This window comes from Canis lupus, chromosome 10, assembly GCF_048164855.1.
Source record: "Canis lupus baileyi chromosome 10, mCanLup2.hap1, whole genome shotgun sequence".
NCBI lineage: Eukaryota > Metazoa > Chordata > Mammalia > Carnivora > Canidae > Canis > Canis lupus.
Window position 1 is genome coordinate 6,608,714 of NC_132847.1, and position 12,737 is coordinate 6,621,450.

The following is a 12,737-nucleotide window of genomic DNA, read 5'->3' on the forward strand; positions in this document are numbered from 1 at the left end:
ATTATAGCTGATAACTATTTTGCTATTTTGAATAAATAGTAATATGAAAATATGAATTCGTAAATATGCAAATCTGATTATTTCAACTATAAGTTCTATTTCTGGTCATTTATGTAGATTAATTTAGGTAGTTGTTTCAGGATGGCATGATAAAATGGAATTGATTTTGACTTAGATGTTTAAACGTTGAGATGTAATATTCTCTGATGCGTACCTCACTTCCTTTATAGCAAGCCCAAAGTCCTTGCTTCTTCTCTGTCCCTGACTCCCTGCACCTTTCTGATGCTCAGAGTTGCTCATCCTGCTGCTCTTGGCTAGTCTGTCTCTCATCCCACCTCCCACTGTTTCCAAGCTTGGTTCTTCACTTCTTTCCCTAGCCTCATTCAGTAAATATTTGTAACAATTTTTTTTTTTAAATTCATGAGAGAAAAAGAGAGAGAGGCAGAGGGAGAAGCAGGCTTCCTGCGGGGAGCCTGATGTGGGACTTGATCCCAGAACTCCAGGGTCATGACCTGAGCCAAAAACAGGCTCAACCGCTGAGCCACCCAGGTGTCCCAGTAAATCTATATTTGAAACACTGATTGTTCTCTACTGGCCAGGTCTTTATTACAGGCTAAATGTACTCACTTTAAAGGATATTATAAGATGATATTTTTCCTATTATATTGGCAATAAATTTTCCCTTTATAATAAAAGGATGGAGATGGTAGATAGATGATACTTGGTTTTTGTTGACTATTTGGCAGAATTCAGAGTTGGCAAACTTAACTTGGCCCCACAGACACTTTATTTAAAAATCCCTTTATTTTTTACTCCTTTTTTTTTTTTTTTAACATGTTCATGAAATCAGTTTGTGGGAAGCACTGATGTAGCAGCCTCCTAATACACCGTTCCATGCCACTCACCCTGTGCTTTGCAGAATTCCTAGAAATCACCCACCATCCCACAGTCCAGCCACTCTGTGGTGCCTCTGCTCCCCCTCCCCTGGGTTGGGCATCATTACATAGATAAGGAGACTGAAGTACTGGATGATTAGGTGACTTGCCAAAGTCATTTGCATGATGGCGACAGAACTGTGATTACCTAGGTGTTCCAGATCTAGTCTGATGACGAAGGTAATGATGATAATAACAGCAATAATACCGCACTTCCTATTCATGGAGCACTTAGGATGCAAGTAGCAGGTATTGTGTTTTGTACACACATCATCTAACTCAATTCTCAAAACAATCATATGAGTGTAGTTGTCACTCTATTTTCTAGTTGAGGAAACAGACATAGGAGCATTAAGAAAGTTGTTCAAGTTCTCACAGCTACTATATGTCAGAGATGAGATTCAGTTCAAGGTGTCTCTAACTCCACACCCATGCCTTCACCCAACTGAGCTCTGTGAAAGCACATAGGAGTGTTCCTCTCCCCTGAGATCTAATGGGGGTGTGTGTGTGAGTTCATTATATGACTCTTTTCATTTTTATAAAATTTATATAGAGAGAGTAAACCTTAATTTTCTTCAAAAGTCCTTTCCATATACTCTATAGCTATAAAATTGTTTAAATCTCTCTTTTATAAGATAGAACCTATGCATGGTTCATGTCATCTATAAATGCTTATGAAAGCTTTTGGTTGTATCCCAGATTAACTCTGCTTGGATTCAATAAGAAAAGAAGTTCCATTTCCCATGAAACAATTAGATTCATCCTTATTTTCTTAATCAAATGGAATAGATCATTAACATCAATCAGTTACCTCATGCAACTGAAATCGGCTAAGGTATTATATCTGGGAAAATTTGATGAAGATATATTACTAGTGTTTGTGAAGCAAAGATGATACGATTAACCTCTTTTGGTACCATTTAGCTATTTCTTTTTTTTTTTTTTTTTTTTTTAGCTATTTCTTTTAATCATTGGTTTCTTAATCACTCCTTTCTGAATCTACATTTCTTAGTGTCTGTGATGCTGAGTGAATATAACCCTTGGCAAAAGAGCATCAGATCCTGGTGTTGAGGAAATTGCCATTAGCTTTGTCTTTTAAAAGCCTGAAGCCAGCCTTACTTCAGTGATCTCTGAGAGATCAAGAACTTTGGCTTCCTTTTAATCTGGTCATTAAATTGGCACTGGGGAAGAGAATCACAGAACCATATGCAGGAACAGATTTTCATTTTTTTTTCTTTCTTGCTCTAATTTCAGCTGAAAGTCATTAAAACATGTTATGAATGGGTCATGGTCACAGATTCAGAAAACGTCAGTGACCAGTGGTTTCTTTGTCTCTGAAGCCCAGGTCTGACACAGCCTGGCCTAAAGAAGCATCAGATTTGGTGGAGAGAAAGGCACATAGGAGCCATGCAGCCAGTCTGATCTCACTCTGTTTTTATACTCATTGTCAGTGGAACACCTCTGAGCTTTAGTTTCTCATTTGTAAAGTAAGTTTCTTGTGGACATTCAACAAATTCTTATCCTTTAGGTAACATCATGACAACTACTACTTACCAAGCGCTCGTGTGCTTATGGAGTATTGTATACATTATCTGATTCAGTACTTAACTCTAAAGAAATAATAATGCTGTTGATGATGATAAGTAATTTCAAATGGCTAACTCTCATTGAACATGTGCTTTTTTGCCAGGCACTGTGCTAAGCACTTTCTGTAAATTCATTTAGTCCTGAAAATAATCCAATAAGGACAATGTTGTTTTCCTCCATTTCTAGATGGAGAAACCAAATTTCAGAGAGATAAAGTTGATTGCCTTTTATAGCCACACAAGTCCAAAGAGGTTAAGGTAGGATTCACACCCAGGCAGCTCAGACTCCAAGCCTGGGCTTTTAACCACATGTAAATTTATTATAATAAATACTGTTATATTTCTTAGGGTAACAATAAATTTAATAGGAATAGGTCTTTTTCTCTAGAATCTTGCAGTTTGCAGAAAGAGAGTGATGATAGGTATACAGCCTCACCTTCTCCTATCACTGTACGCAGTGCCTAGATAACGATTTTTTTTAAAGGCAAACCTTACTTCTTGTGTAAATGTTTCCCTCCAGCAGGACTGGAACAGACTGGGACAAAACTCACTGTATGGGAGGCCCAGAGGAGAAGGACCTTGGGGATGTTGAGGAAGAGGTGTCTACCCCTTTCATCACAGTTAACTTGTGTGATTATAGTGATACCAAGAAGATAATATAACATCTTACACCAATCAGAAAAAAGACAGACAATCCATTCTGAGGAGTAGAGGGGAATTTACAAAATATGGAGAAGGCTATATATAAAGGTGCTCATTAAAATATTGTTTAAAACAGTAAAAATCTGGAAGCAATTCAAATGCCAAACTAATAGGGAAATGATGAAGTCATTTATGGTTCATTGACTCAGTGGCCCATTCTGCAACTATGCATTTATTTATTTTAATGTTTTGCTTTTGCAGAAGTGTTATCTGTTATACTTTGAAAAGAAGGAAGTCATATGTGATCTGACCACACTGTGATCATCACTATTAAGTTTTGGCTTATTTCCTTCCAGTTTGTGTAGTATAGAATTCAGCAGCCATTGTTAGACATATTTATGAAGATGAGATAACAGAATTTTTAAATGAATGTCATAATAAGTAAGTAAGCAAGATAAAAGTTTTTACATCTATGTGAGTAAATAAACACATAGGGAAAGAGATTGTAAAAAACAGTACTAATTCTAATGGTGACTATCTTGGAGTGTAGGATTATGGGTACTTTTTATTTCCTCTGTTTTCCATGTTGCTTTTTTGGGACACATGGGTCAACTGTGAGACGCTCTCAAGAATACTCAAGTGTTAAACTAATAAAACCTATAGTTAATGAATAAGATCAGACTTAAACAAATGTCCCCTCCATTCCTAGCTACTCAAGGTGGGATTATCATGCTAGTGACATGAGCATCACCATGTAATTGATTAGAAATACAGACCCCAACCCAGACCAGCTGAATTCACATATGAATTGATCAAATCCCCAGGGGATCCTTATTCACATTAAAGTTTGAGAAATACTGCTCTAAATGACAGGCTGTCTCATTTCTGAAGGAGCAGAGTTTGAGAGTAGCCTCATCAATGGTGTTAATAAATTGAAAAATAATATGCTAATAGGAGATGGGTGGTTGGAACACTGGCCAATGGAAGAGGGCAGAATTTGAAAGAGTCAACTTGGGGACCCCAGAGATAGCTGCTAGGGAGTTGAGGCTCCTTGTGGATTATAAAGGGGGTTCACTCAGCTCTACAGGGCAGAAGCCAACTCTCTCTGCTGCTTCTTTACCACTGCCCTTTTTTTGGCTTTGCCGTGCTACCCACCCCTCTGGCTGTACATTGGCTTTCCTTCTATCTTTCCTCCAAAAAAGAAATGACTCTTGTCATGTGTCTGAAAGAGGTCTAATTTTTTGGAGAGTTCTGTACTTATTAGAATAGAATACTTTGCCTGCTCATAATGCATGATCTATAAACTGTAGTATCCAGCCTGTGGATTTATTTCAATAAATATTTACAAATTACGACATCATCATCAAATTTGTAAATCTGGCACGTTGCGGTTTGTAAACGTTTGTTTAAGAGAGACCGATCCATTTTAGACGGTTACTAATAAATTTTCCAATAAATTTCTAGAGGATGCAAACCACCTAGGGATGCTATTTCCTAGAGGATCCTGTCTGTGATCAGGGATCTCCTTTGGGGAAGTGTAGATAGCTCTCTTGGAAACATTCTGACTTTTGTAATGGGTTTTTTTAAAAATTGAAATAAGAAGGGTATTAAATGGGAAGAAAAGTATATTAGAGTTTTGTTTTTCAAGAATCCTGACTTATTTGGCATATGTCAGCTCATAGAGCGCATCTGAATGATTTTTTCCCCTCGTTAGTGTCAGTTTTTGAAAGGTGTTTTTGACAGTATTTGAATTTTGTGTTTCTGTGACACCTAAGAAGTTAATGTTGCTCAATCTTTTCCTTTTAGAATGAGATCTTTTTTTCTAACATTTTACATAATGTCCTCAGTGAAGATCACGCCCTGGTGTCTAGAGCTGTGTCCTTGAAGGTGGAAAATTTCACAGAAACCAGTGAAATAAATGAGCTCTTTGACTTATTTACTTACAACAAGGTAAAATCAGTCACATATTTCCTTTTGTTTTGCACTCTTGCAGTAAGGTACATAAAATAGATTCTAAGAATGATAGGCTAATATGATGATACTGTGCAACTTTTGATACAAATAACCATAATTTTATTCAGCAGATGGATTTCAGAACATGTGGTTAAATCAATTCTCATCTAACCAATATTAGGTGCTCAGTACCATCCATCATTATAAAAACACTGAAACAACTTGCTACTTTTAAGGTGAACCCTTCTGTTTGGTGGAAATTTATTCTTACCCTGTAAATATCTCAGCTTAAAATATATTGTGTATCTTGAATTTTTTTTTAAAGATTTTATTAATTTATTCATGAGATCCACAGAAAGAGAGAGAGGCAGAGACACAGGCAGAGGGAGAAGCAGGCTCCATGCAGGGAGCCCGATGTGGGACTCGATCCCGACTCGATCCCGAGACTCCAGGATCACACCCTGGGCCAAAGGCAGCACTAAACCACTGAGCCACCCGGGCTGCCCTTGAATTCTTTATATGTAGTACATTTGTTCATCTTTTACCTATTTGTTAGTGACAGTCTACCATTTTATCGGCATATTTGGGGATAACCCAAACATTCAACTGAAGTATGCAATACAATTGGGAGAAAAGCCTAGAATATTGCTTATCAAAATGGGATGTGTCAATATTTATATATTGAATTTGTTCAGACAATGGACTGTTTCTTGTCCTAGGGAGCATCTTTGGCCCGAATGCTTTCCAGCTTCCTGAATGAGAATTTATTTATCAGTGCACTCAAGGTAAGTTTATAAAATTGTCACCTGGGAGGCAGAAAACATAAATTGATTGGAAATGTTATTTATTTTGACCTTAACTTCTCCACTCTTTTTAATGTCTCTATTTTTTAGTCATATTTGAAGACATTTTCTTACTCAAATGCTGAGCAAGATGATCTATGGAGACATTTTCAAATGGTAATAGTCCTACTTCCTGACATGCATGTTCAATGAATGAATGAGTGAGTAAATGAATGAATGAACTAAGGACTCATTCACATAGAGAGTTGAGCAGAATTCTGAATTAGGCCCAGAATATCACCCACTGAGGATTACTGTATAAATGAAGAATAGAATAGCTAGCAATGTAGTTTCCTTTGGGAGATTGCTACCTGAAGAGATTTTGATGGTAAATATCTGCTCTTGTGATGATTTTTTTTTTAAACAGGTCATAGATGATCAGAATAAAATTCTTTTGCCAGCAACAGTAAAAAGCATAATGGACAGCTGGACACACCAGAGTGGTTTTCCAGTCATTACCTTAAATGTGTCCACTGGCGTCATCAAACAGGAGCCATTTTATCTTGGGAAAGTTAAAAATGAGACTCTCCTAACCCACAAGTAGGTACATTTGCTCCTCTGTCTTCACCTTCCTTGGGGTTAAGCTCCCATCAGATGGAAAGCAGCCTGCTGGTGAGGAAGCATAACACACAGCTGGGTACACGCTCTTCTGCAGAGGGGCTCTGGCACAGGCAACTTCATATCTGTGCAGGGTGTTCCTGGGGTGCTGGGTTGAGACAGAGCCCCTGATGTCTTGAGCGAGGCCAGAGACTTGCATTGAGGGATCCAAGGCAGTACCCCTGCCCTTGGCATTTAGGATGACACCAGCAACCAAAGACTTAGGGGTCATACATTCTCTGTCCTTCAGACAGAATTAATGAATTACTCAGGATTCTGGGTGAGAGGCAGCAAAACAGAACCATACAAGGCCTCATGTTAGGTAAGAGACAAAGAGACTTGACTGCTGCCAAGTCGTCTTTATTTCCCTAGAAATGGAACTTAGTGGTCTCTGTGTCCTTGACGAATAGTTTTGCCCATGTCCACATGTGCACGTAGGTGTGTATTTATAGCCGTGCTTATGAGAAATCTGGCCTTCACCTGGGTTTGAATATCAACCGCACTGGGGCACCTGGGTGGCTCAGTGGTTGAGCATCTGCCTTTGGCTCAGGGGGTGATCCCAGCTCCCCACAGGGAGTCTGCTTTTCCCTCTGCCTATGCCGCTGCCTCTCTCTGTGTCTCTCATGAGTGAATGAATGAATGAATGAATGAATGAAACAAACCAGGAGAATGGAAGGTCCCTTCTCTCACTCTGCTATTCCATGATTTTTTTTAAGTTTTTATTTTAATTCCAGTTAGTTAATGCCCAGTGCTATATTAGTTTCAAGTGTACAGTGTTGTGATTCAACACGCCCATACATCCTCTGGTGCTCATCAAGATTCCATGACTTTTGAGAAGATGTGTGCCTTAACTATTGGATAAACATGACCCTCATTCATAGTCTTTGAGAAACCAGATTTGTGAGCCAATTTGAGCCATATTCCAAGTCCTGTCCAAACTCCAAGGCCTGTGACTCTTGAGATGACTAATGTCCTCTTGCAGTCATCTGCTTCCTCCAGGTCACGTCCACCAATGTGGGAAGAATGTCAGCATTCAGTAAATATGAATAATCTGGCTGATGTGTGCTGAACACTTTTCAGATGAGGAGAAAGCTTGAGGCAGAAAAGCATTTTGAAATGTTTGTCAAGCTTTTTCTTCTGAAATTACTCTTTGACTCTCTTGGCGCAGATGGAGTTGGGTCTGTCTGCAGCATTTGAACAACGCCTGAGTGAGGCCAAGAGGCTATAATTTAATACAAACAGGCCTTGAGAGTTTCAGATACAAAAAAAGAAAGAAAGAAAGAAAGAAAGAAAGAAAGAAAGAAAGAAAGAAAGAAAGAAAGAAAGAAAGAAAGAAAAATTCATATACAAGATTGTCTTACTAACTGCCTTAAGTTAATAAGAAAATGTAAAGAAGACAAACTAAAAAGAAAGTGAACAAAAGGCTAAAGTAAAACTGACTTATAACACTAAAGTGAGCCTGCTCAGTGGGGAGTCTACTTCTCCATCTGACCCTGCCCCCCTCGTGCTCACACTCTCTCTCACTCACTCTTTCTCTCAAATAAATAAGTTATTTAAAAACAACAACAAAATGAATAATCCTAGGAGCAAACCCTTATCTATTGACCAAAGAATTTGAGTCCTCTCTTTGTATCATCTCAGTTAACATTGGCTCAGAATTTATAGATTGTGTCTGCAAATTAACTGAATGTTTGTTTTTTTTCCTGATAAGTGACACATGGATTATACCTATTCTCTGGATAAAAAATGGAACTGCACAGTCTCTGGTCTGGCTAGATAAAAGCAGCAGTAAGTAACAAGTTTTAGAAATATCTTCACATGTATGCACGAGTATATATTACACACATATAGAAAGGCAGAGAATAAGATGTGAAAGCATATAGCTTTTGAAAAGCTGTCTCGCATCAAACTAAAATCTTACATCATTCTTATCTAACATAGAACTTTAGAGAAAAGTTTCAAATCAAAAGCTATTATATGTGAAAAAATACAATTATATGGTTAGGTCAGTATATATTTTAGAATTCCTTTACTTTTTGTTGTATTTATTGAGTTTTCTTGTTTAGGATTAAGAGGATATAGTATAAACATGTACTGGAATGTTTTTTAGATGTACCAGTTCACACTTTTCCCATGTACCTTTGTAGAAATATTCCCTGAAATGAAAGTTTCAGCTTCGGATCATGACTGGGTGATTCTAAATTTAAATGTGACTGGATATTACAGGGTTAACTATGATCAATTAGGTTGGAAGAAGCTAAATCAACAGCTTGAAAAAGATCCTAAGGTAAGGTTACTTTTTTTAATCTACTATTAAATACAATTAATAGCGCAGTCTTGAGTCAAGCTTTCATAAACCCCTCTGGTGAGAAGAGACTCTGTTCTCACTGCCACCTCTCAAATCAAGCCATATTGTATTTTTTCCCCTCATTCTTAGAAAGGGGAGATTTAGGTTCAATGTACTGTGCTTTGAACATTAATAACATTTTTCTTCAACACTTTTACCTCTCTAGGTAAAAATCAGAATACACTTTCCTCTTAACCATTAATCTTGTGATCTCAGACAAGTTGCTTAAATGTTCCATTTCCATCTCTTCACCTTAAATGGGAATAATAGAGCTTTTTTACTTATGAGGATGATAGACAATGTGGGTAAACATGTGTTTAAAATTCCTAAGCCCTTAATGGATACACAGTCTATGCCAGAAAAGTGTTAATTTTTTAAAACTTATATTCTTACTCTCCCTCAGAGACTTTAGTTCACAAAGTAGCAATAGAATCTATTATCACTTTATCACTGAAGATAAGTCATTATGCCATATATGAATCTTAAAATGTTGGCTAGCTCTAGTCAGTCAGATTTTGATTGGTTGAATTAAACTCAGTCTCCATTGGTGGAGATGGATGCTGGCATAGGAGTCTATAGAGTTGGCTCTGCTGCGAAACCGTGGTCAGTTAGTTCACTGGGACACCATTCTTCAAGCTAGAGAACTGAGCTAAAAGATATCTTTAGTGTCTATGTCTTCGAAAGTTCTCTGAAATACACAGTGGCCTCTCTAGCAGAAGACGATATTCAGTGTTACCGGTCCAGAGGGGGGCTTCTGTGTCCAATCGACTTGTGTTCATCATTTACCAGATGTGTAACTTTGGGCTTCTTATCTGGCCAATCATTCCTCAGTTTTCCCATCTGTATAATGGTGTTTTAATAGACCAATGTTACATAAAGGATTGTGGAGATTAGGTAAGGTGGTATATGGATCATATTTAACAGAGGCCGGACACAATTCAGGCCTTCAGAACATAGTCAGTAATTTAAAAAAAATTATCATTAGGCTTTTGAATAAGGCTACAAAATGCACACATAATAAGATTTTATTTTCAAATCTTTTTCAGAGTAGCTAGACTCTTTTTTTAAAAAAAGATTTTATTTATTTATTCATGAAAGACACAGAAAGAGAGGCAGACACAGGCAAATGAAGAGGCAGGCTACCTGTGAGGAGTCCAATGTGGGCCTCGATCCAAGACCCCGGGTTCATGCCCTGAGTTAAAGGGAGACAGACGCTCAACCACTGAGCCACCCAGGGGCCCCCAGAGTAGCACCACTCTTCTTGCTTTCTAAGGGTGCTGTAAGCTGTGGAGCAAGGTCATACCCTTCTAGCAATGATTTTTTGAAACTATTGTAGACTGACTTATTGAAAAACTGTGGTCAGTTACTTCTACTTTATAATTGGGGAGCAAATAAAACACCATGTCTATTATTAATATTAATTTAGAAAATAGTGTTATTACTGTCAGAAGGGAAATGAGGCCGAGTAAAGATCGAAGTGTGGCTTGCTGAGAAGTTCAAGGTGATGTGAAGAGCAATTTTCTGGGACCAAACCAATGAAAATGCGTGAGGATAGGAGGCTTTGGGCCCCCTGTGGACACTCCAGCTGGGACAGTCCAGTGACCTGGCAGTGGCAAGTGGTCAAGACGAAGCCTAAACAGTTAACCCCTGCCTTTCTGGGATTCTGGAATCCAGGATGCTCTGTTGGTGGCATTGTGTCAAATTAGTAAGATCTTGAGATGACAGACACCACTCAGGATACTTCAGTATTACCAAAATAGTGCTAAGTAATATGTACACAAGGCTTTGTACGTAAGGCTGCCTATGCCAGAAGTTCTCCTGACAACAATTTGGACAGCATAAGACAATTTAACATACACTTTCTGTTTTGGATAGCCTTTTAAACGTGGCTTCCCTTTCTTTTTTCTTTTCTTTTCTTTTTTTTTTTGCCATGCCGTTTTTCAGGGAGTATTTTGGCAAAACTCTCTGCCAGATGAAAGCCTTATGATTGATGTCCAGAGGGATCACTTATCAAAAACAGATGTCTAATAAATAAATCATGGGGACTATCCTTAGTGATTACTGTTTCTCTGCACAAGAGACAATTCACATGAAAGTGCTTCGTAAGCAACACTGATCTTGAAATGCTGTTATTATTTTGAAAATTATCCTATTGCTAAGAAATGTTCTCATCTTTTCCTGCACAAATTTGGATCTAATTTGCAGGGCATTCCTGTTATCCACAGGCTGCAGCTGATTGATGATGCCTTTTCCTTGTCTAAGTGAGTATATTTTCTTCACTGCTGGCTTTAGAGTGTACCTTGAGAACTTAGTAAAATATTACAGCCTTAATCACTATGAAATGAAATTGCTCCTTCAGTATATTTAGGGCCCAACTTACTAGGATTAGCATTGAGTTCTGAGGGTACCAAGGAATTTTGTAATGTGAAAGTTGCTGGGATGTGTATCAGCGTGAATGTGCTTTGAGGGCATTGGGCTAAGTGAAGTAAGCCAGTCACAAAAAGACAAAATACTATGTGATTCCTCTTATATGAGTTCCTCAGAATAGTCCGAATCCTAGAGATGGAAAAGGAAAGGGTGATGGCCGGGGGGGGGGGGGGGGGGGGGGGGGCGGGGGGGGGGCGAGGCAGGGGATGAGAAGTTAGTGCTCCATGGGGAGAGAGTTTCAGTTTTATAATATGAAAATGTGATTCAACATTTTAAAAGGAATTCCTTAAAGGGGGAGTTTTTAAAGGATGCAGTACAGAAGATGTACATGGTAAAAGGTCATAGTGTTTAAATATTCTTGGGATTATCACAAAAGTATTAGAATTGTTACTTTTGAAATTTCTATCAAGTTATTAAACAGGTAAAAATACAAGTTATTTGGGCTTGTGTATGTAAAGGCTGTTAAATATTAAAATGGATAAATTTAGGAAGATTGTAGATGCATTTGTATTTTTCTATGATATTGTAAGTTAAGGAAATAGCTGGCATATAAAAAAAATAGAATTACTAGAAATAGACTATCAGTTGAGATTTTGAAGTGATTTTTGTTACCTGAGGGTAAGGGCTATAGGTATAATTTTAATGAGATATGGCCTATATTTTAGTATACTACAGAATTCTAGATTTTATTTCTATTACATTTATTCAATATAAGCTGTGCTAAGTATTTATCCAGGTAAATTAATATGTGTTCAGAATTTAAATTTTCAGACAATAAAAGTAAGGAGTATACATAATAAATTATCCAGCATGTTCTGTCTTTCTTTGGCCTGTCCCTATTTCTTGAATGAATGTGTTTATTTTTTTCTTCATTTCTTTACCACTTTCCCTCTGTGACCTACAGCATGTTTCCTTGCTCTCTGACCTGCTGCAACCCCTGTCTAGGACCACCATGACTTTGGGACTGTTGAACCACATCCTCCGAGAAACCTCTCTTGGCTTCTAGAGGGTCCCGAGACACAAAACTGGTTTTCCTCTTGTGTCTGACTTTTCTGCCTGCTGCTACAAGCATCCTTCAGACCTACCATTGTTATGTTATTTTTTTCTCTATTTCCTTTGGATGCCTTATGCATTCTGATGGTTTCAGGGATCATTTTATTATGTGCACGTACAGGGCCCAGCAGATATAAGCTAATCAATAAAGCTTTGTGAAAGGATATGTTCATGACTTTTCTAAATATACTTCTCCATCTGTTCCCTCCTGCCTTCTGATTATCCTGTGGCCATTTAAACTCAAGACCTGACACAGTGGACTTTATTTCTGTCTCTGAGTTGCCCCCGCTATCAATTTCTCTCTGTCAGAGTGCCATGATGCTTCCCATCACCCACACTTGAAACATCAGAGGTA

General features: G+C 38.0%; 1 protein-coding gene across 1 annotated transcript in view; it reads left to right on the top strand.

The window, feature by feature from the left end:
- Positions 1-12,737, top strand: part of LVRN (laeverin) — a 66,269-nt gene that overhangs the window by 33,366 nt on the left and 20,166 nt on the right. Inside the window, exons 7-13 of the mRNA XM_072840612.1 lie at positions 4,970-5,113; positions 5,836-5,901; positions 6,010-6,075; positions 6,326-6,498; positions 8,267-8,343; positions 8,703-8,842; positions 11,108-11,163. Of these exons, the coding sequence (XP_072696713.1) occupies positions 4,970-5,113; positions 5,836-5,901; positions 6,010-6,075; positions 6,326-6,498; positions 8,267-8,343; positions 8,703-8,842; positions 11,108-11,163 (722 nt within the window). The remainder of the gene's footprint in view (positions 1-4,969; positions 5,114-5,835; positions 5,902-6,009; positions 6,076-6,325; positions 6,499-8,266; positions 8,344-8,702; positions 8,843-11,107; positions 11,164-12,737) is intronic.